The 24,275-nt window shown below is 39.5% G+C and overlaps 1 protein-coding gene across 2 annotated transcripts in view; it reads left to right on the top strand.

Moving 5' to 3' along the window:
* The window catches only part of GRAMD4 (GRAM domain containing 4), a 148,953-nt gene that overhangs the window by 103,432 nt on the left and 21,246 nt on the right, over positions 1-24,275 (top strand). For both annotated transcript variants that reach the window (XM_084617398.1, XM_084617397.1), the window contains exons 4-11: positions 7,398-7,518; positions 14,922-14,983; positions 17,195-17,327; positions 18,174-18,199; positions 19,667-19,758; positions 21,517-21,608; positions 23,042-23,090; positions 24,029-24,100. In XM_084617398.1, the coding sequence (XP_084473524.1) occupies positions 7,398-7,518; positions 14,922-14,983; positions 17,195-17,327; positions 18,174-18,199; positions 19,667-19,758; positions 21,517-21,608; positions 23,042-23,090; positions 24,029-24,100 (647 nt within the window). The remainder of the gene's footprint in view (positions 1-7,397; positions 7,519-14,921; positions 14,984-17,194; positions 17,328-18,173; positions 18,200-19,666; positions 19,759-21,516; positions 21,609-23,041; positions 23,091-24,028; positions 24,101-24,275) is intronic.

Here is a 24,275-nt window from a genome sequence, read left to right as displayed (position 1 = left end):
AGCAAGCAGTGCTGCTACATAGATTATCTGGTAAAAGGCACAATAGATACTGCAGCAGTTTATGATCGGTATTAAGAGAAGACTGTCCTCCTTACCGTGTGTGCATTTCTGATGAGATTAGAAATCTAGTTTACTGCCATAATGAGTCTTCCCAGTCTATAATGTAGTATGTTACTATTTTACATACAGACATTGCCAAAAATTACCTGCTTCACTTCAAAAGTATTCAATCTAATGAAAAGGTGGTCTTCTAGCTAACTAGTATCATCAAAGGATATTTGATAAGGAAAACACTGAAATGTGCATTATCTGCACGGAGCTGTAGATGTCTTGACCTAACTGCCTTTTGTATCATTACAACCTCTAGACATTTTATCCTGGCATCAAGATGTTACCGTGCAGACAAAAATTCTTGGTGCAGACAAACTTCCTGTTGTCATATGAAGTTCTAGATCTAAGGCATACAGAATTTGGCTATCATATTTGAGGAAGGCATTGGTGAAGAGGGGGGATGCTTTGGAAAAACTGAAGACCCTACATTTATTTTGGAATCTCATCTTGCATCCAAAAGTTGTTTTGGAATCTCATCCTACTGCTGATGATTTCTGCTATTAGGGTCTATTGTACTATATACTTATCTAGCCTAAACTATAAACTATTTAATTGTACTTAAATCTTACAATTTAAACTTGTTCAGATAATTTCCCTTCATTGTTTTAATGACTTTTTTAAAATAATTTTTATTTATACAGCACCCAAGTCTTTGTAATAGAATGAGACATGACCCTGTTACAGAAAAAATTGCAGGGCGCTTTTCTAAAATCACCTTTGGTGGTGGTGCTAAAACTGTACATTGTAATTACTGAAAAATTATGCTGGTAGGTAGGTCCAGTATATAAAGTGTGTGGGAGTGTATGTTTGGGCCAGAGGGACGTAAGGAGCTACATCATAGAAGGTCCTGGAAGAAAACTGTAGCAAAAGCCAACTTAGACTGAGGTTTCTGGCGTGTGTATGTGTGTCTGTATTCTGGGAACTGGGGGTGGGATCTTTAAGATCAAATCACAGGAGGGGGGGCTGAGTTTCAGGTACTAATTCAAGTTTTTGTCATCTGTTGAGGGTGCAGTAGGATTCACCCATTTGTAATACTTTACAGACAAGTTGCTGTGTACCCTGAAGAATTTTCCCCTGTAAAAGATTCTTGTGGACTTTTTTTGAGTAGCTCTAAGAACTCCACTGTGTGCAGCAGACCATTGAAATTCTGCAGGGACAAAGTCCTGGAGCTAGAGACGTGTCTATCTTTGTCCCATTAAATTGTGTTCAGATTTGCCTGAGTTACAAACTGTTGAAAACTGCCACTTACTCTTCAGTTACTTAGCAGGATTTGTAAGCATGCCAAACTAACTGCACATGAACGTTCTAAAGAGCCAGACCTACACTGCTGTCAAAAGTAGGAGACGTTGCATTGGGAGTGTCTGCTACTGCTCCAAAGCAGCTGTATTGGTGGGAAATTGGGGGAAGGAGGTGTCGTCTTCAACACCAACATATCCTGGACCAGTGCATGGTCCCTTTCTGCTTCCCTTCTGGGATAGGTCTTCTGCTGATGCTACCTAATGTAGTTAGTTATATGCTGAAGTTCTGAATGTCTAGAGTTCAAACTCCTCTGATATGGGGGCTGTTTTACCATTGTTTTCCTTTTAGAAAAACCTTCCCCAAAAACCTAGGAAATCACATGCTAAAAGTCTACATTAAAGGAACATTATTTGAGTTCCAAAATTATGAACTTGAAAGTTAGGAAATGTCAGATTTATGGTTGTCCTTGCAATCTTAATTTTGCTATCTTGTGCATATGCTTTATTGTACAGTCTTAAATATGATGATCACATATTTTTTCCCATAGGACCCCTGCCTCATTCAATGTATAGGATGAATGCACAAGAGACCAGAATTAAGGTTCCAACTTATATTCAGGAATTTGCTAACTGTCATACACAGCAGTGGTAGAGCCCCTCCTGGCTGGACACTCACCAGGTGGTTGTGTTTGGGGCCCAGCGAAGTGGGCTGTGTGCTTTAAACTTTCTGAGTCTGAACAAAGTCCAGGCACTGCCCCTGGTTGGGCTGTCTAGGCATACTCTTGATTGATCTGGCACTATCTTCTGAGAAATGAGACCCTGCAGTCCAACTGCCTAGTACCTGGGACAGTGCTGACCCCTCAGACTCTGCTCATAGCTTAAGCACATGCTGTCCCAGAACTCCAGCTGAGAGGGTGCTCTGGGTTTTCAGTTTAATTCTTCAGGGCCATGTGAAAGTGCAGGCCAACAGACACCCAGACAGACATCTTTTGCATAGGATTTTAAACACAATCACTCTACTTAGATATTACAAGAAATACAAATCTAGACAAAATAATAAACACACCTATAGACATTTCTCTGCGTCAGTTTTGTCACTGTTCTGGAGAGTCCTTTGGATTGAGGGCAGAGACCTCTGAGGGGTCCAGGATCATGGAGTCCCCCTCTTAAAGTCAGCTAGCACTCTTCTTTCTTGGCTGGTCCTGCAGTTAAGCAGGACCCTCTGCTATGAAAGCATTCTCCTCTCCTTTCCAAATTTCCTGTGCATCTGGCTCTCTCCAGTTTACATGTCCCAACAACAACCTGCTTTCTTTATTTTGTTGCTGAGGGTTTTTCACTCTCCACTTCTACGGCCCTATGCAAACAAAACTTCATTAAATTGATTTCCCTTGGCATTAGCCAACCCATTGTCCCAAGGTGCTTCTATTTGAATAGGTGACCAAAAATTATAGGTCCAACAATCCACCATTGCACCTGAACAGCCTCACCTCAGTCCCCAGAAAAATCATGGAGCAGATCCTCAAGGAATCACTTACCTGAAGCACTTACACGAGAGGAAAGTGATCAGGAACAGTCAGCATGGATTCACCAAGGGAAGGTCATGCCTGACTAATCTAATCGCCTTCTATGATGAGATTACTGGTTCTGTGGATGAAGGAAAAGCAGTGGATGTATTGTTTCTTGACTTTAGCAAAGCTTTTGACACGGTCTCCCACAGTATTCTTGTCAGCAAGTTAAAGAAGTATGGGCTGGATAAATGCACTATAAGGTGGGTAGAAAGTTGGCTAGATTGTCGGGCTTAACGGGTAGTGATCAATGGCTGCATGTCTAGTTGGCAGCTGGTATCAAGTGGAGTGTCCCAAGGGTCGGTCCTGGGGCTGGTTTTGTGCAATATCTTCATAAATGATCTGGAGGATGGTGTGGATTGCACTCTCAGCAAATTTGCGGATGATACTAAACTAGGAGGAGTGGTAGATACGGTGGCAGGTAGGGATAGGATACAGAGGGACCTAGACAAATTGGAGGATTGGGCCAAAAGAAATCTGATGAGGTTCAACAAGGATAAGTGCAAGGTCCTGCACTTAGGACAGAAGAATCCAATGCACAGCTACAGACTAGGGACCGAATGGCTAGGCAGCAGTTCTGCGGAAAAGGACCTAGGGGTGACAGTGGACGAGAAGCTGGATATGAGTCAACAGAGTGCCCTTGTTGCCAAGAAGGCCAATGGCATTTTGGGATGTATAAGTAGGGGCATAGCCAGCAGATCGAGGGACGTGATCGTTCCCCTCTATTTGATATTGGTGAGGCCTCATCTGGAGTACTGTGTCCAGTTTTGGGCCCCACACTACAAGAAGGATGTGGATAAATTGGAGAGAGTCCAGCAAAGGGCAACAAAAATGATTAGGGGTCTGGAACACATGAGTTATGAGGAGAGGCTGAGGGAACTGGGATTGTTTAGTCTGCAGAAGAGAAGAATGAGGGGGGATTTGATAGCTGCTTTCAACTACCTGAGAGGTGGTTCCAGAGAGGATGGTTCTAGACTATTCTCAGTGGTAGAAGATGACAAGACAAGGAGTAATTGTCTCAAGTTGCAGTGGGGGAGGTTTAGGTTGGATATTAGAAAAAACTTTTTCACTAGGAGGGTGGTGAAACACTGGAATGCGTTACCTAGGGAGGTGGTAGAATCTCCTTCCTTAGAGGTTTTTAAGGTCAGGCTTGACAGAGCTCTGGCTGGGATGATTTAATTGGGGATTGGTCCCGCTTTGAGCAGGGGGTTGGACTAGATGACCTCCTGAGGTCCCTTCCAACCCTGATATTCTATGATTCTATGAACTGGGAGGGCCACACTACAGCACTGAAAGCACATGGCAGACTCCATTACTCCTGACAGAATTCTATGCTCCGGTCTGCATATTTTTGTGTCTCCCTGTGCAGAAAAATACAAAAGAAATCTGCAGGGGGACATATGCCTCTTCCCCAGTAACCCAGGCAGCGCATCTGTTCTGGCGTGCCTGGAGCAGCCTCAGAGACGCAAATCAGTGCAGGTGGAGGGAACTGGGCATGCCTATGGGGGAGATGTTAATCATTGTCATGGGGCTGGGCTGGCTAACAAGCGAGGGAGAGACTGTCCCTCTCGCTTACTAATGTGGCTTGCCGGGCGTGCAGGGGGCTAGTTCTTTTTATTATGCATGAGCAAGACTCTGTCCCCGAGGCAGAAACGTAGCAGCCTGCCTGCTAGTTAATTGATCTCATTTGCTGAGGCAGAAATGTAGCAGCCTGCCTGCCTAGTAACATGCCTGTAACTTTTTGAGAATCGAAAAAACACCCAATTAAATAGTATCATTTTACTGAAAATTGTTTGCTTTGAAATTAAAGAAAATAGCTTTTGTAAAAAAACCAGCCCCACATTTTGTTAATGTTGCTGTTGATGCTTTATTGATCTCATTCCCTGAGGCAGATGTGTAGCAGCCTGCCAGCTTAGTAACATTGTTAATGTTCCTATTGTTAGTTAATTGTTCCCATTCTGTAAAACCTTTAAGGCCCCTACATTGCCAGAGTGAGGTAAAGCCTTATAAATGACAGTAAGGGAATCAGCTAGGCAGATCTATGTGCTTTCTCAGTTTTTTCCTGTGCCAAAGTGGCACAGTGAGGTTAGATTACAGCTCAGGATTTATTATACTTACTCATTTTAAAAAAAAGACTTTGAGGGCAAATAATACATTTACCAAGCAGTAAATAAAATGTCAGGAAAATCAGAACCAAATGCTTCCCAAAGTATCCAGCCAGGTCCAGGACAATGATTAGCGAAATGGTATGACTTTCATGTGTGAAAGTCTGAGCAATTTAAAACTACATTCTGTTCTTTCTTTCTTTGCTGTTTGGTGTTCTGTAATGTAATTTAAATGCAGGCTATTAGTTACCAAGTGTTTTGTAACTTAACTTTAATGTATTTAGGAAATGCTGAATAGTTATTCGTGACTTTTTTCTGTATTGTAGTTTAAATAACTTACCAAAACAATTGAAACTGGAGATTATAGTGTATTGTTTTGACAAAATTTTCAGGATATGTAATTTTTTTGGCACAGAATCCTCCCCCCCCCCCCCCGGAGTACCACATCTATATTTATGCATTCCATGGTACAGTAGTTTCATAATAACTTTATAATATCAACCAGAACTCATAAGTTATACATTGTGTGATGATTCAGGCAACATGTATGATTTTCACATGCTTGACTTTTTTCAATTTAATTTTGTATGACTGAATCAATGAAAACAAACTGTGGAAAGGAAATAGGGTCTAAGCAACAATCTTTCATGGTGATTGAGGTTTATATGCACCACTTGGTGGGTCTGCTGTGTACATCTACACTGTAAAATCATTTTGTCTTTCTTCATTGTAATGTTAATGTTAATCTGTATATTTCATTCGCTCTGGCCCATTACATTTTTACCCAGCACTGGGGCTTCACCTGATACTTTGTTGCAATATTTCACTAACTTTTAACTAGTCTGAATTGTCACCCCTGGCTCATTGACTGTTACGCTGAAACTGTTTTGTTTATCTACAAAACAGATACAGTTTGTGCAATAGCTGTCAAAGTTTCCTCCTCCTTCTTTCCCTAATGTGCCACAACACTGACACAGAGGAAACTCCTTTAGGGGTTTGAGGGTGGCTTTGTTTCCATGCTCATTCAATACTTGACCATCTTTTTGCAGGGACTCCTTACAAGACATCAGTGGTATAAAAATTTTCATTCCCTCCAGACATGGGTGGCAATTGAACCAGTAACCTAGCAATAAATGGAGCTGTATCCTATGATCAGTCACTTGAGTCACTTATTTTACCCCAAATGTATTGTAAACATTTAGTGTGTATTCAGAGTTGAGGGAAATGGAGAGTGGACAGAACATCTCCCTATCTGCCACCAACTCACTTAAAATATATTAAAATGTTCTTGCAAATTGCACAACCCACAGAACAGCTAGCCAGAGGACAGGACATATTATTATAAGCATGTGTTGTTAGTTTGTATGAAATAACTTATAGCATAGATCTGTTTCTGTGGGGATAGCAGGATTAGCTGGTTTCCCTTGTCTGGTTTGCTTTGAGTTTGAGACATTACAGCTGTTCTCCTGCTTATTGTCAAGGCAATTAAAAAAAAAAGCAACAAAATACTGAGCAGAGTAACTTTCATTTTTAAAAATTTAATGAGAATTCCTGTCTTGTTTTGTTTCATGCCTTTGTGCATCTGTTCAGAGTGATGTGCTGGAAGTGACATTGAATCCTTTTGTTCATTGGAGACTAATATGGAATTGTGAAAAGGATACTATTAGTAAACTCTCCAACCTCTCAGACTGCAAGATTAATTAGTCATTAAGTAGGCTTTTCATTGGTTGTACTGGTTGATTCAACACGACAGGCTTTTCTTAAAAGCATGCATCATAACACCCTATTGAAATGTAACCTACATCTTGGGTAGGAATGGGCCTCAGTGGCAAAGTTTATATTAAAAACTTGCCCAAATTTAAAAGTGCTCAGATCTAGGGTGTTGGTTTGGACCTATATCTAATGTAAAGGGAAAATAAAAAATTGCCTTGTATTTCCTGTGCTGTATCTTAATGTGAAGAACCCTTCTATCACTTGAGAAACTTCCCTGTTCCTGGGATCCAATATAGAAAACTGTATTGGGTACTGATAGCTTATGCCTCAAGTTTATTTCATGTTTCTTTTTTAGTATTTTAACTGTTTTGCAAGTGCATTGTAATTAACCCCATCCTTTTAAAATAATTGTTAACCAATGTTACCTTTCTATGGTGCATATGGACATGTTGAAAAATAGACTTCCTTTTTATGAAGAGCATATTCAACAGCAATTACAAAATATTATATAAATTGGTCTTTCTGTTCTTCTGGACAATATATTTGCATAGACATGCATGTAAAGCAGTCCATTTGGTTACTTATTTGTCTTGATGCGTTGCTTTTTTTAGATTTTTCTTAACACTTCAAGGTAATTAAACCTTTCTTCCTTCCTTTCTTAACAGAGGAAGAGCTCAGGAAGCTCAGAGAAGAAACAAACGCCGAAACCTTAAAACAAGAACTAGAAAAAGAACGTCAGAGGAGATTGGAACTAGAACAAAAGGTCAATGAAGTACTTAAAACAAGGTAAGAGAAATCACTGCATAAAGTATAGCTCAAGTGTCAGCTGAACTATCTGGGTGGCACTGAGTGAAGAGTTACAGAGAAACATTAAAAAACTCATGTTTGTTTATTCACCCAGGGTTTCACTAGAGAGAGTAGGGAAGTCAGAATTGATGGATTAAAAAGTTCAGAAGGGACCATTGTGGTTATCTAATCTGATCTCATGCATAACACAGGCCATTGAACTTTCCTGAATTAATTCTTTTGAATTAGAACATGTTTTTTTTAGAAAAACATCCAGTCTTGATTTCAAAATTTCCAGTGATGGAGAATCCACCGCAACCGTTGGAATAAGTTGGTGAACTGTTTCACTTGTTAATAATCCTTCCGCCCACACACACACACACACCCTCTTTTTTTCTCTTTTTTTAAATGCCTTGTTTCCAGTCTGAATTTGTCTATCTTCAGCTTCTAGCCACTGGATCTTGTTATGCCTTTATCTGTTAATTTGAGAGAGAGCTCTTTAATCTTCTATTCTCCATGTAGGTACTTACAGACTGATTAAGTTGCTCCTTAAATGTCTTTTCAGGAGCTCAATCTGTTCAGCCTGAGTCTTTCAGTATAAGACACTTTTCCCCAATCCTTTAATCATTTTCATGGCTCTTCTCTGAACCCTTTCCAGTTTATCAATATTCTTCTTGAGTTGTGGATATTGAAGCTGGACACAGTGCCAAATACAGATGTAATGTAAGCCCCACTACTCCTACTCAAAATTCTCCTGTTTATGTATGCAAAGATTGCATTAGTCCTTTTGTCCACAGAGTTGCACTGGAAGCTCGTGTTCAGCTGATGATCTAACATGATCCCTGTCACAGCCCTGGTTGAGCTCCTGCTACTGGACACTCACCAGAATGCTGTAGTTGGACCCACATGCTGGGCTTTTGTAATTTTTAAGTTTCCCTTGGTCTGGGTAGGCTCCAGCACTGTCTCTGGTCTAGCCTCTCTGGCACACATCTTGTATGCCAAACTGTCTGATACCCCTTTTGGAAGTGGAGCCCCGAGGCCCAGCTACCCTAAGCCCCCAGGGCCAGTACTGACAGCCCAAGAAACTCCAGTAGCTCAAGTACACTCCTTCCCAGAGCTTCATCCTGTAGACACTCATACGTAGTTTACGCCTTTGGGAATATGTGATAGTTAAAGCTTAGGCACAGACTGTGCAAAAGGATTTCTGCAAACAATTGCTCTTTGCGTTAGACCCCACAAGAAGTGTGTAAATATAGATCTAGATAAAAACAAATGCCTGAACACTATTCCCTGCCTCAGTTTCCTTGCCACTGTAGGTGTTCTTTGGGGTCAGGATTAGTGTCTTTTCAGGGTTCCAGGTCTTGTTTATGCCTTCTCCTTGTAACATGGAGTCAGCTCTCACTCTTGTAGCCAGTTTCCCTCTCGTTCTCCCTCTGTAAAATGGCTGCTTCCTTCCTTCCTTCCTTCTGTGACTTCCAGCCCCCTTTATCAGGTGATATTCTGTTCAGCCTCAAACCCCCAGTCAGGCAATCAGTTGTCTGGATTCCAGCCCATCTTGGGTGGACTGGTTCTTCTTGATGATAGCCAGCTCATTGAACTAGGGTTCCTCCATTTAAATAGAAGACCACTGTAATCCTTGTGTTACCACCCATTGGAATTTCAGATCAAGATGGAGGTAAAAAGGCAGAGAAGGCACAGACCAGCCTTATAATCAAAATGGGGTTTGTAGTTTGATATAGATACATAGTCCATAATATCAAACAGAATTCAAAAGTTGCACATGGATTCTCCAAATTGTCAGAACCCCCAAGTTTGTTCCTGTTTCACCAGTTCTGCCCTCTGTTCTGTTTGTGAGGCATGCAGATGTGTGTAAGACAAAAAAGACAACACTGAGAAAGTTTCCATGTTTATGCTCATGTAAGCTCAGTCTTTATTTTAAGGTGTCTTCCACTTGAGTGAATTAAGTGTCTTTTATTTCTTTTTGATCAGTTACACGTAACACAAAGTGTATTTTAAAACACCTTAAATGATTTTCATGCACAGACACAAACGATTTTCTCGCTTACAAACGTGAACAGCCAAACAAAACCAAAACTAATCAAGCTGTAGAGTAGGAAGAAGAAGATTGCTTCCATTTTTAAATAGTTAGGAGGTACTCAGATACTACAGTTTTGTTGGGTCCTGTAAGTACCCCAAGATGAATACAGATGTTGCAACTACAATTCAGTGAAGGCAAGAAAAGGGATGCTTAAGAGGACCATCTTGTCAAAAACCTGGCTTCTTTCTTCTGTTTCTCTCTATTGTTCTTGATTTTGAAGCTGTGGTGCCCACACCAACATACAGTATTTGGGAAGGAACTGTTTGAGAACATGAGGGCACCCAGATAAAGGCTTTTTTGTAGGGTTGTCCTTGGACTGCCCAGTCTTTGGTACAGCAGCTGCAGCCTGCAGTGCTTTGCCAGTGGAATGATGCATAACTGATCTGCCAGGTTAGCAAATGAGAGACCAGGACCCACATCACAGATTCTTTTGGCTCTTTTGGATGACAGTGCATAACACTCGTCTGTGAAACATCCAGTTGGCTGCACTTCTTGTTTTATTTATTTTTAATCTGCATGAGATAGTGATAGGTTGCATGTACAGTACTACTCTTGAGAATGTTTTTATTTGTTGTGAAACCTTTTAACATCCCAGGAACATCTGTTCATCCTAAAAACACATGGACCAGTATTGTTTTGTTGACAGGATCTCCTGTGTGAGTCCTGTTTCTGTTGGCAAAGAACCTACAAGCATAGGATGTTAGCTACATAAAGTATGCTAGATGTTTACAAGTATGGGAGTGTTTGGTGGGCAGGGAGAAAGGGAAGTCAGTGTATTTTTTGTAAATCTTTAATCATTCCTCTGAAGTAAATTTAACATGAAAATAATGTTGGGTGTATTCAAACAAGAGGAGTGAAATCCAGAATATATGTAGCTGTTGTGTTAACTCACCTATTGCTGTACGTAAGATTACTCCAAGTTCAGAAACCTTTACTTTGCATGGGCACAATTTGGATGACACTTTTCCTGCCCCAGTTTGAGAAGAATAGTGTCATTGTCTACCTACACCCTTTTAAAATAAATATATTTCAAGGGTTGGAGGACACTTATAGCCTAACCCTGAACGTGTTTGCAGTAAGAAATGCAGGGCTAGAATCTCTGCTTCTCTGAGCTTCTGTAGCAGTCATCAGGAGGCCAGTTATGTCACCAGTGAAGTGCTGATGTTAGAATCCTGGCATTTTGGAGACCACCTCTGTGTTCTGTCCACATCATGATGCACTTTGTGGCAAAGTACACTTAATTTAATTTCAAAGTACCTCAGTGTGGTTAGAATGGGTATACAGTGGCTCCAAGCTTTTTTAAAAAAATTTTTTCCTCCAAAAATTGTAATGATATTGTCATGTCATGCAACTTCCAAAAAAACACTTGGGTTTGCGTAACACTTTGAGAATGTTGGAGTAAATGACCAGCATGTCTGGTGTCAGGTTTCCTTTTTAATTTATGCATCGTGCATGCAGCTATAAAACTCATGCTTACTAATATCTTGATGTTGTTGCAGGGTGTTTCTATGGTTCAGAACTGAGTGGAAGCATGTGACCCTGTACGTTGCCACTGTGTAATATTACATGTCATTTGCTACTTATGAACAGCTATAAATGACATTTCATGCTTTCCTAATTGCAATATGCTTAAGCACAAATGAACCCATTTAAAAAAAAAACTGCATTTCTATTGGGTACAGTGGCCTTTTTATCAATTTAGTCAGTCCTTGCGTTCAAGTGCAGATAATTTGAGGTTGAGTAAGCATATGACTTACTGTAATCTTAATGCTAGTACCCCTTAGAGTTAGCCCTTCCTCTCTCCCCATTTTTCTGGGTGGGAGTTCCTAGTTGCAGTAGAACTGATGTGATTTTTTGAATTTGGATTTGGAGTGGATTTACGAAGCTTGTACCATGCTGCCCAGCTCCAGGTGGCGTGGGAGTTGTGGGGACAGTGATTAAGCCAGTGTGCCCCAGGATTTCCCTGGCTGAAGGAGGAGCTCAGGAGCTGCAGAGAAGAGAGGATGTCTCCAACCCAGCCTGTTTACTCAATGTGTCCTAGTTCTAGTACTTGGTCCACTATTTTACAAGTGCACAAGCCTGAAACAAAGGAGTTCATGGCTTCTCCCTATGAATCTGTCTGAAGCAATTCATTACAGTCCCTGTGACACCCCACCCCCGCAGATGCAACTAAAGCTGCCATGGACTATCATCTCATAACCTGATTCTGAGCGGTCAGGCTGTGGGCAGAGGTGAGTGGCAAGCAGATGTTAACTTAGTCATCTCAAGAAATTACCACCCAAGGTTGCATTAATCTTATTCAGATTGGCATTCAGAACTAATTTTAAATCATAAGTTAAAATCCTTTCTCCTTGCGAGAAATATGTGACAAAAAATGTCACTGTGCTGCTCATGGTATTGTATTTCAAATAAGACTCAAAGCCGAGGACCTGACTGCTTATGGCCATTGGTTCCTGCGGCACTTTTGTGTACGTCTTTGTAAGAATGCAGGTGTGAACCCCCGTGTCCTGGCAGAATACTTGCTTGAATAATTATATCCTGCCTACCTAAACCTGATATTTCAGGGTCAGTAGGAGAAGTTGCTGGTGGCATTATTAATATCTATTGCTTTACAGATTAAAAAAGACATTGTGCTACAGAGAGTTTACAATCTAAATGCCTGATTTTGCAAACACCATCATGTGTAGTGCAACATGAGCGGGCCTGTAATGAAGCTGACGGAACAGGAAGTAAAACAGAGTGGGGTAGGGAAAGAGAGCTGAGGGAGAAAATGAGTTGTATAGCAAGTGACTAAAGCTTAAACATAAATAGAGCAAGACTAGAGAAGTAGATAATACATGTGCAGAAGTCATAATTAAGCAATAAGACTAAATTAATGAATTTTCAGAAGGGGTTTGAAGGAGAGTTAAAATGCTTGATGCTGAAAAAGGAATGCCATGCAGCATGGAAAAGGCCCAGGGAGGAAGTAGGAGGCACATCACTGTCTTTCATTTTTTAAATTGTAATTTTAGCAGTCTGCATTTCAGAAAGTGAATTATTCCTCAATATTGAATCTGTAAAAGTTCTGTGGGAATTGTTCAGGATAGAGGAGGTTTGTAAAGTATTAGAATATATAAAGATGTTTGGAACTGAGATCTAAATTACCTGCCCCTCCTTCAGTTGTTCTCTATGTTCAGTTCTGTTTCTGAATAGTGTCATGTTGCTGAGTTCTTTGCATTTCATATTCACAGACAAATAATTGTGTCTCTTTGCCCTTCCCTATGGTCAGGTAGGTAGTGACATAACTTGGCTGTCTGAAGATCAGTTAGTTGGCAAGACCCAGAAACTTTCAGTTCTGTGGTATTGGATCTAATCCTTGTAAATCAATTTTGCAATTTAATTAGGTTGTGCATAACAGAGACTTGTGAAGCATTGCCTCACATCCTTTTTTTATTGTAGTCACTTAGCTCATTAAGACATTGAATTCAAATTGCATTCTGGACATCTTTGGTGGAGAGAGCTGCCTGGCTTTCCTCATGCTTAATCTCCACAATGGCTTGCCCACATTATATCTGGTGTTCCTCCCCTGGCTGTAGTGGGGTTTAATCCAGGTTGGAGGATGTTATGATTTGCATAGGTTTATCTAGTGGAGCACCACTTGAGGATGGAAGGGAGCTTCCTCCCCATGCAACAATAGGGTCTGGGCCTTTGGGAGATCTGTTAACCTTTAATTGCTGCTAGCTGACTAGCAGGCCGACTGATGCATCATGTCTTTGAGGGGCCATGTTCTACCTGTTACAGGATCCTTCCTCTTCCCCGGTGCTGTATATGCTGCAGTCTACAGTGATCAGCAGCTAGGGGTGAACGCTGCTCCTGTACAGATAAGCAGCATTGCATCAGGCTAGTTGCACTTCTGAGCCCCACAGCCTATCCGGTGGAATTTGCCTTGTATGCATGATTCCTGTAGTTAGAGGAAGGTTCATCTGCAGTTTGCTGACCTAGGCAGGATTTGGCTCTTAGTGTTTATGGAGAAAAATACACTTGAGAGCACCTATATCATAAAACTTTGAGAATGCGTTTATGTGACTTATCATACCTTTGCTTCAAGCAGTAGGTTTGGAAATCATGTAAGTTCATGTTAAAGAAGCTCTTATTATATCCTACACGGTCAGAGTAACTTCTCCAGTGGAGCAGTTTAGTTGCATGGTATCAGAGCCATGCTGTATGGATTGGAAGATGCCTGAAGGTCACAGTTTTATTGAAGAGCATCCTAGCAGCAGCTGGCTATGGATTGAAATAGAGTTGCTGAGAATTAGTGTAAAAATAACAACAAAATGGAAAACTAGGTATGGGAACAGACATGTATATGCATCTAAATATATTGCGATAACATTTGAATATAAATGTACCAAAGTTAACTTTTCAAACTGGCAGGATATTGGACTTGAAGGACCTTTGATTTCATCTGTTATGACCAATCATATTTGCTGTAGGCATTTCAGGTATCTATCACCTCAGCTCTCCTGGTATGTTCAATATACAGAAATGTTGAGCTTTTGCATAACCTGTATTTTCCCACTAGTGAAAGAATGATTAACTTTACAGCAAGTTTTAAAAGTAATTTCATCATAAGTTGATATCTGTGCACTCTGTATTGTTGTATAGGAATTTAAACAATACCATATTTAAAGAAACTCTTTGTCTTATTCTTAATTTAGTGAAAATAAGTAGCTGGTGGCTCTAGTAGTAATGATGGCATAATTAAATCTTTTGGAGTATTGTTCTAGAACTGTGCTTCTCAATCCCCCACCCAGTCAGCAGTATTGGAAGGAAGCATGGTCAGGAAATCCTGATGCATGTTGGGAACATCAGTTCTGGATCATTGTACTGTACATGCAACACGTGTACAGAGATATCTTGGAATGAACTGTAGAATGGCTGGCTGTAGAGCTAAAGGAAGGAGGAATTGAATAGTCAGGGAAGAGGGGCATGCTTTAGCCTTTCGCTGTAAACGTATTCTGTTTTCACAGATTCTAAAAATCTGTGAAAATAAATCTACAGTGAATATTTTACTTCCCCGTTGGCTACCAGCACAGCTTGCACTGCAATGGAAACAAACGTAACTCCTCCTCCTGCCTCCCTCCTCCCACGCTCTTGTGCTGCCTCGGCCATGGAAACAGACAGTGACAGCACTTCTCCCATTCCCCAGCAGAGGCAGTTCTGCAGCATGAAAATATGCATCTGGTTCATTCATGGGAAATTATAAGCGTGAAATACTCTGATTCTACAGGAATTCATCTCTTCTTTTTGCTTTTTTTCTTTATAGAACAGAAGAGCTGCCTACAACACAGCAACCTGCAAAACCACCGACACAAGTCAATGGAACAGGTAGTTTTGACTAAGTCAGTACTAGTTATTTAATTCACTTATCAGTTTTTATTCACACGAGCTCTTCTCTCAAAACTGATCTGCAAGATGATACTGGAACATTTCTGTACTAGCTGTTGGTTCTTTATTCAGGCTTTTGGAAAGCTACATATGAAGATTATGTGGATATACTCTTCTGTTCACACAGCCATGGTTTAACTTAACAAACCTAAGTTTACAGGATGAAAGGAAAGAGTGCTCTGTGTCACTCTTGATTTCCTTTGAAGTTAAATGAGAATGCTGGTGTTAAAATGTTCTTTAGTATTTGACATTAAGTAGAATGTTTGTTTGTCCTCTTCTAAAAGCAAAGATGAACATAAGTACATCAGAACAGCCATCTAGCCCAGAATCCTGTCTTCTGACAGTGGCAAATACCAGGTGCTTCAGAGGGAATGAACAGAACAGGTGATCATCAAGTGATCCATCCCGTCACCTGTTCCCAGGCAAACAGAGACTAGGAACACTTCAGAACATGGTTTTGCATCCCTGCCCATCCTGGCTAATAGTAATTGATGGACCTATCCTCCATGAACTTACCTAGTTATTTTTGGAACCCTGTTATAGTCTTAGCCTTCACAACATCCTCTGGCAAAGAGTTCCACAGGTTGACTGTGCGTTGTGTGAAGAAATACTTCCTTTTGTTTGTTTTAAACCTGCTGCCTACTAATTTCATTTGGTGACTCCTAGTTCTTGTGTTATGAGGAGTAAATAACACATCCTTATTTACTTTTTCCACACTACACAATATTTTATAGACCTCTGTCATTCGTCTCATTTCCAAACTGAAAAGTCCCAGTCTTATTAATCTCTCCTCATAAGGAAGCTGTTCCATACCCCTAATCATTTTTGCCCTTTTCTGTACCTTTTCCAATTCCAATATATCTTTTTTGAGATGCAGCAACAACATCTGCATGCAGTATTCAAGATGTGGGTGTACCATGGATTTATATAGAGGCAATATGGTATTTTCTGTCTTATCTGTCTCTTTCCTAATGATTGCAAACATTCTGTTAGCTTTTTTGCCTGCCGCTGCACATTGAGTGGATGTTTTCAGAGAACTATCCATAATGACTCCAAGATCTCTTTGAGTGGTAACAGCTGATTTAGACCCCATCATTTACATGTGTAGTTGGGATTATGTTTTCCAATGTGCGTTACTTTGCATTTCTCAGCATTGAATTTCATGTGCCATTTTGTTGCCCAGTCACCCAGTTTTGTGAGATCCCTTTGAAACTCTTTGCAGTCTGCTTGGGAGTTAACTATCTTGAGTAGTTTTGTATCATCTGCAAATTTGGCCACCTCACTGTTTATCCCTTTTTCCAGATCATTTATGAATATGTTGAACAGTACTGGTCGCAGTCCTTGGGGGACACCACCATTTATCTCTCTCCATTCTGAAAACTGACCATTTATTCCTACCTGTTGTTTCCTATCTTTTAACCAGTTACTAATCCATGAGAGGATCTTCCCTCTTATCCTATGACCGCTTACTTTGCTTAAGAGCATTTGGTGAGGGACCTTGTCAAAGGCTTTCTGAAAAATCTAAGTATACTATATCCACTGGATAATCCTTGTCCACATGCTTGTTGACCCCCTCAAAGAATTCTAATATATTGGTGAGGCATGAGTTCCCTTTAAATAAAACCACGTGGACTCTTCCCTCAACAAATTATGTTCATCTATGTGTCAGATAATTCTGTTCTTTCCTATAGTTTCAATCAATTTGCCCAGTACTGAAATTAGGCTTACTGGTCTGTAGTTGCCTACTGTATATAATTGGCAGAGTATCTGAAAGAGAAGCAATCCAGAAGAAACATACAAATTAGATGAACTACTGCTACTTGTAATAAAACTTTTTTATCTAGAAGCATGTACATTTAACTGTAATATTTCTCTTAAAAGATCAGGAGACACATGTTAATTTAAAAAAGTGGATGGCTCTAGATTGTTTTTAATTTCCAGAGTTGGTGGAGAAGGAACCATTCAATCCCATTGGAATCTGCAGTGGGGTTCTTGAGGGAGGTGATAACTTACAAAGAATGCCACTAAACTACAAAGAAAAACTAGATCTGGAGCAGTTCTAGTTGCATGTTACAAAATGAGTTATTTTCAGTTGATTTTTCAAAAGTTGTTTTTTGTCTAACATACAAAATATGCTGTTCGGATTTATAGATAAACGCAGTCAGATGATGTGTTCAAGAGTCCAGAAGTGGTTTTATGACAAATTTGGGGAGTATGTTGAAGACTTCAGATTTCAGCCGGAGGAAAACACAGTGGAAACTGAAGAGCCACTTAGTGCTAGAAGGTAAAAATACTTGTAGAACTTTTTTGTTTGTTTGTTTTTTCTTTTTGGATAAACCAGCATAAAACTTGTCACAAATGATTCTACTATAATGAAATACATGTAAGGAAATATATTTGTATAAAAAGTTAGAGAAGTTGAAGAAGCAGGGCTAATTTTGGCTCTGTATGTATGCTTCTAAATTAGTGTTAGCAGCAGAGAGTTGAAATCCCATATTTTTCTGCATGTCTAGAATGAAATTAGACTTGCGGTATGTCCACACTGCATCTCAGTGTGTGCTTTCCAGCTCGGGTAAACAGACAGGTGCTAGCCCTGCTCAAGCTGGGCACTCCAAAAATAGCAGAGTAGCCAGGGGTAGCACAGGTGGCAACTTTGGTACATACTTGGGTGGCCAGCCTGAGGGTCCAGGCAGTTTTGTCCTCAGGTGGTTAGCCCAAGCTGCCACTCATGCTGTTCCTTGCTACACTGATATTATTAGCATGGTAGCACAAGCAGGGCTAGCGCATCTGTCTATTAGTGCTGGAAAGTATACTTCAGCTACAGTGTAGACATACCCATAAACTAGTTACTGGGTCCGCAGGGTGCAAGAAAAGTTTTCCTTTAGCACTGAGGCTAAGTACCTCATTAGGCTTGGTTTTGGCTTCAATTTTGATTTGATATCAGATAGGGCTTAGTTGTAATTCATTTTTAAATGCATTTTGGCAGCTGAGAGTAGCTTTACACCATTGATACGCAGTCTAATGTATGTGCTGTACATATTGTACTAGAACAGAAGTACAGGTATGTTGAGTTGCACTGAAATGCTTAATATCTGCCTAACATCATGTTGTATTATCCATATTTTTCTAGGTTAACTGAAAATATGAGAAGATTAAGTAAGTATCCAGCAACATCATTGTCTTGACATTAAATCAGATTTTTTTATCGCTTAACTTAATATTTGTGCATATAAACATGCAGAAGTCCTGAGAAATTCTTCTGCCAGTTTATAGGTGGAAGCATTTCTGAAGCCTTGAATTAATCTTTGTTGTAGATAGTAACTTAAGTAAGCAGTATAACACCAGGGATGATGCTGTCTACCACATTATTAAATAGTGGTAGAAGCTATTCCCTTGTTAAGCTCTAAGTAAACAAGACGTTCCCATAAAAACTGTAATACAGTATGCTAAATAAATACCCAGTCTGGTGAAACTTAACTCTTCAGAGCTGGGTAACTGAAAGCCTATCTTACATACCCTTGCTCCCACTTAGTTAATGGAACTATGAGCAGAGATAGAGGCCTTCTAGAGTCAGTAAAAGTTTGCAGGCATGAACCATAACTGACCAGGAGGAGTACTTCATTGTTTCCATCTATCCTACTGCTTTGTACAGCCTAGTTTTTAAAGTAAAATTATCATAGTGTGTTGCTTCCATCATTTGCTTTGGGAGACTATTCTATGGCTTGTCCTCCTTATTAGGAATTCGGGGAGTCCTGTCTGAGTAAAAAATGTCATATTGCACCCTTGATATTTTCGTAGGAGATCCGAATAGTTTTTAATTCCTTCAGGTGAGCAGTGAGGGCTAGACTGACTGACTTAAGTAAGGGGTTGTAAAGATTTCCCTAAGCCATCCAGACTCCTTGTGCCTAGGTACAAAGGAAGGCAAGCAATGCTAACTTCTTTTGAGGGTCTTGCAAAGGCTGGGCAGCCATCTTAATGCAGTACAGCACTGTTGACAGTAGCTGCTGTAGAGAGCAATTAAACCAATGAGCTCCTCTGGTGCTATCGCCCTCCCAGCTAGTTCCATGCAATCCTTAGGATGTGATGTTGGTCCTTAGAGCTACCCTTTTGCAAATCTAGCCCTGGTTGTTTAAGAACTTCCCATGGAAGGCATAGCAGGGATAGATGAATTTTGAGCAATAGAAATTAAGGGCCTTGTCCTGTACTCCTGGAAGTTTACAGGAGTCTTGACTAAGGACGACAGGAGATCAGATTGGGCCCATCAATAGGGTACAGGGTTGGAAGGAGAAGAGTATTTAAAGGATCTAAACCACAGTTCAAATCATATTTGTACTTCTTTGTGTTAAAACCTTTTTAGTTTGTGGGAGTGTGATTCTCTTTAATTGCTCAGTAATCTTGAAGTCTTTCTTTTGCTGTGTGTTTTTTTGTTTTTTTTTAACTAATTTGGGTGCTGAGATTTTGGGCAGCTCTTGCATTTAAATAAAAATGTATGTAATCCAATCCATAAATCTGTCTTTAACATGCAATAAAGATCTCAGATTATTTCCAATTTACTTTTGTTGTTTTACAAATGATTTAATTGCTGTTAATTATTTACCACATTTGTTTTTTTCTTCTGCCTAGAGAGAGGTGCCAAACCTGTTACTAATTTTGTGAAGAATCTTTCTGCCTTATCAGATTGGTATTCTATCTACACTTCTGCTATTGCCTTTATTGTAAGTTATCCTTTTCTTCCAGGTGTAATAACGGTTGAAAACTCTATAGCCATCACCTAGTGGCATTCTTTGAAAGTGTCTACTATAATTCAGCATTAGCAAACATGGCAAAGTCAAAACAGTGTAGTATAATTTTGTTCTATATTAAATAAAATGATTTTTCTTATTTCAGAACTATTTTTAATATTAGGATTCTTTGCTCATTTTTTAACAATGTCAGATATTCAAACAAAAGTTTCCATATTTGCAAATGGTTTACAGCCTAGTGGATATTTCATCCTGTTGCCTGCGATTGCCACCACTCCCTCCCCGCCCCCCAGAAAATGCGTCCAATCATCTGACTGATGTTCCTCTGTGAAATATCTTATCAATCTCAGTCCAGTTCCGAAAGTGGACAGTTCCACATCAAATGAAAGTCTTTCCTGTCAGTACCCCCACCATAACATCATAGTTTGCATTAATTTGGCGCTCTTTGTCAGAAGGGAGGCCCAGGGAATAGGCATACAGACTGAACTAGAATTGATGTACACTGGTGAGAGTTTTGTGAGGAGGACTTGTACTGCTTGGTCTGTGAATAATTACAGAACTTTGGTCTCTAGATCTGTCTGTGTGGCACACTTTATCCACACCACATCTAATTTAAAATATGCTGGAAAAATCTAAATTCTAATTTAAAAATAAATTACAGATAACTGAATGGAAGAGTTCTAGCAGTATCCTAAAACATGCAAGTGAAGTTTCATTATTTTATGTAGTTACAGCTGCACTTTCATTGATTGTAACCCCGCAAGTCTACATGGGTTGCTGATTTAATACTGTTTTTTAATACACCAATCAAGGAACATTAAAAAGAACCACCTCCATTCTGGGCTCCCTTACCCCCTTCTAACACTGCCTCTACACCCCTTTTCCCAAACCTCTATCCACCTCTTTCATCTCTTCATCTCTCAAATTCTTGCTTCTCATCTGAAAAGTGATTTATATAGAAGCAGTGTGGTCTGCTATATATATAGAAGAGCCTTATCTGGGAGCTGCTAGTCCTGATACTGGCTGGGCACTGTCTTGTTGTGTGGCTTCGAGTAGAACACCTTACTATGTTACTTGTCCATAAAGTGGCCTTTGCAAAGGTGGTGAGAGCAGTTATGTATGTAAAGCACTTCTGAAGTGTAATCTGTTATGCGAGTGCTAAATAATTTTTTCCCTTTTCTTCTTAGACATCTCACTTTTCCTTCCCCCGAATGGTATTAAACTTGGTGACACATTGGAGTATTGCTTCTGTGAATAAAATACAATTCAGTATCTTGGTGCTCATACTGCTTCCTCTCCCTCAAGTGCCCAGTCGCTAGAACTACCCTGACTTCCAGTCAGCACTCTGACTCACTGCTAGTGTGGCCTTGCTAGGTCAGACTAGATGATCATAATATGGCCCCTGCTGTCTTAAATTCTGTTAATCTAATGACTTTTTGTTATTGTTGTGCTCAAGTGACTATGAGAGATTCATCTGCCATGCATGCAGCTCAGAGCTGCTGAAGTAGCAGTTCATTGTGATTGACTGAATCTCCTAGTTAATGTTTGACCCTGGGTGTATGAATCAGCTGCGTTTTCATCAGTCACAGGGGTGCTTTCACACCCTTAAGTGTTAATAGCTCTGGGAGTTGTGTTTTAGCAGTGTACCTAGTAACACAGTTCAGGTATTGTTTCATGCAAATCATTGTAATTTAGCTTGTAATCTGCAACTCTTTCCTTTTTTATCTGCAGATTTACATGAATGCTGTATGGCATGGCTGGGCCATTCCTATGTTCTTATTTTTAGCAATTTTGAGGTTATCCCTAAATTACCTCATAGCCAGGTATTTACTTTGCTTAAATATTAAGGATTTAGCCATTCGTGTAACTTAATTTATCTACAGGCTTTTATTTTGTTCTTACACTGAAATAATTTTGAGCTGTTAACTTTGCTATCAGCAAGGGTTAAAATGTGGGTTTAAATAAATTTGTGGTTCTAAAGCTATGACAAATATGAAAAGGCATAGAATCCAAACTAGTCTTGTTGTCATAAAGATCTATCACCCTTGTAAGTAAATACTTTTGGTTTGCAATGACTCAGGTCGCCATAAGGGATGCTGCACATTCACTCACTTAATGCAGTGATTTATTGTTATAGTAAAATCCCCCAAAGGAGGCAGTTTCCATCTTCCAGGAGTACTGGAGGCAATTGGAGAGCAGCACGTTACAGGCTGAAGCCTGTTCACATTTTTATAGAAAGAACTTTTTCTTTCATCCAGGCACAACACAGGTTGAATTAATATTTTAACTTGGATACAAATATGTTAATGAAAAGATATTTCATTTTTTTCACAATTTTAAACCTAACTAGGCTTCCTGCTCTTAGATGTCATGGCATTTTTTGTTGTAAATGTAAAACTCAGCCCCTATATAAAATCTGTTTGTACAAGAAACCTAAAAATATAGTATATGCTGACTGTTCTGAGAAACTGAGGTATTTGAAAATGTCCATTTCCTGAGAGTCATGAAGAATCCTTCCTACTAAAACCTCAGTGTCAGGCTTAGGACTCTTAAGAGTGCAAAGTCTCGCTTCCAATACTGATCACTTATTTCAAGCTATAATATATATCAACAGTTCTGCAAAGGAAGGGGGAAAGCTCAGATCCTTGCACTAAAGGCTTTTCTAATTAGAACTTACCAGGTCAAATTTAGTGTGTGTGGGGGTGTGCAACTCCAGTGACTTCATGACAGCTTCATCTGTTTAAACCAGTGCCGACTTGGATCCATAATGTATAATTATTCAGTTGTTAAGAAAAAAATATAAACTTTGATGGTTCAGTTGCAAATGGCCTGTGCACCATTAGTATATTTTTATGGAACAATACTGTAATTCCTTAATTACTGCTTATTGTCAGAAAGGGGTTGATGTGCTTATTTTTTTAAAATGGAACTCCCAGCACAAATGATGATTTTGAACAGTTGATGTCTATTCTAAACATACAAGTGGCTATCATTTCATTGCCATAAATCAGTGTAAAATGTTTGAAATATCAAGGCCATGTGACTGGTTATTGGAGAGAGAGAGAGAGAGAGAGAGAGAGTGTGTGTGTGTGTGTAGATTTGAAAGGACACTGTTAGCTACCCTGTCATAGATATATTAAAACGTCATTATTTTGTTAAAGTCACATAAGTGTTGGTTGCAGAAAAGCATTTTAAACCCTGCTTGGTAGACTTGTGGAGAAGAGATATCTACATAGTTTGTTTGTTTGACTTTTAGGGGTTGGAGAATACAGTGGAGCATTGTGCCTGAAGTTTCTGAGCCCATTGTAAGTCTTTAATCCTCATTTTGCACTGCATGTTGTAATGCTATTCCAAAACACACACAGAAATGCCTATGTGAAAATTGTCCTTTCAAAGGATTTTCCCGTTTTTCATCATTCAATTTGGGAGGATGTAAAAATACACAGCTATTGCCACTCTTTGGTCTTTCTTACTTGCACTTTCGAAGCCAACGTTGGTTGTGGGTTGTTTTTTGTTTTGTTTTTCTGTTTGTTTTTTTACTGGAAAACGTTGGCAGTGTCATAAATGAAAGTGTAAATTGAATTTCTGGTTTAAACTGAGATTTGGTAGAAGTCTCACAGTTGAATCCAGTGGACTTTTCAGTTCAGGAAACTTGCTTATACTGCTGTTGAAAGTCCACTGTAACAGCGTGAAGCTGTCAGTAGCTTTCAGTATGTGAAAATTAATATTGACTTGATTTAAACAGCCCAGAAATTTACACTATCTGCAAGAGTTCTGGGAACAACTATTGATAATAGATAAAGAGCTATTTGAATGACAAACCTTTTCAGTAAGATGTATTGAGGATTTTGGGGTTCCAGGGAAAACCTTGTGGTCTTAAATGACAGAAGATATTTATTTTTATCATAAGTTTCTAGACGTATAACTTTACTAAATAGTTTTTAAACAGAAATGTAAATGATTAGTATCTAGAGCAGGAAGGGCAACAAATTTGCACAACATTTGTCTAGGTCAGAGGAGAGCAATTTGTTAGTTAGCTACTGCTAATACAAATCATGGCTAGCCACAGAAGAACTAAAACCCGTAAGTGGAATGTAGTAAATTTAGGATACAGGATGCACACTCGGTGGCTTTATTGTATATTAAATATTTTTATTTTTGTCACTAGCAGTTTTCTAAAATATAAAGAGCAGTGACCAAGCTGAAAGTTAAATTTAATTGGATTTTTTTTGTCTTGTCCAAGGAACCTCCAAAGGAAGACCTGACAGTGTCAGAAAAGTTTCAGCTTGTTCTAGATGTGGCACAAAAAGCACAGGTACTGTACTCCATTCAGACTTTGTCTGTGTTTCCTGAATAAAGAGAGGATACATCTTGAAAGAACGTAGTGTACAATGTGTGAAAATGGGTCAGAACAAATTAATTTACCTCGTAATCTCTTGTACCCTTATATATTTAAAAGAAATACCCTGTGGAGAGGTAGGAATCATGCT

Source organism: Lepidochelys olivacea (assembly GCF_965140295.1).
Source record: "Lepidochelys olivacea isolate rLepOli2 genome assembly, chromosome: 1".
NCBI classification, from domain to species: domain Eukaryota; kingdom Metazoa; phylum Chordata; order Testudines; family Cheloniidae; genus Lepidochelys; species Lepidochelys olivacea.
This window is presented reverse-complemented; position numbering and strand designations above follow the sequence as displayed.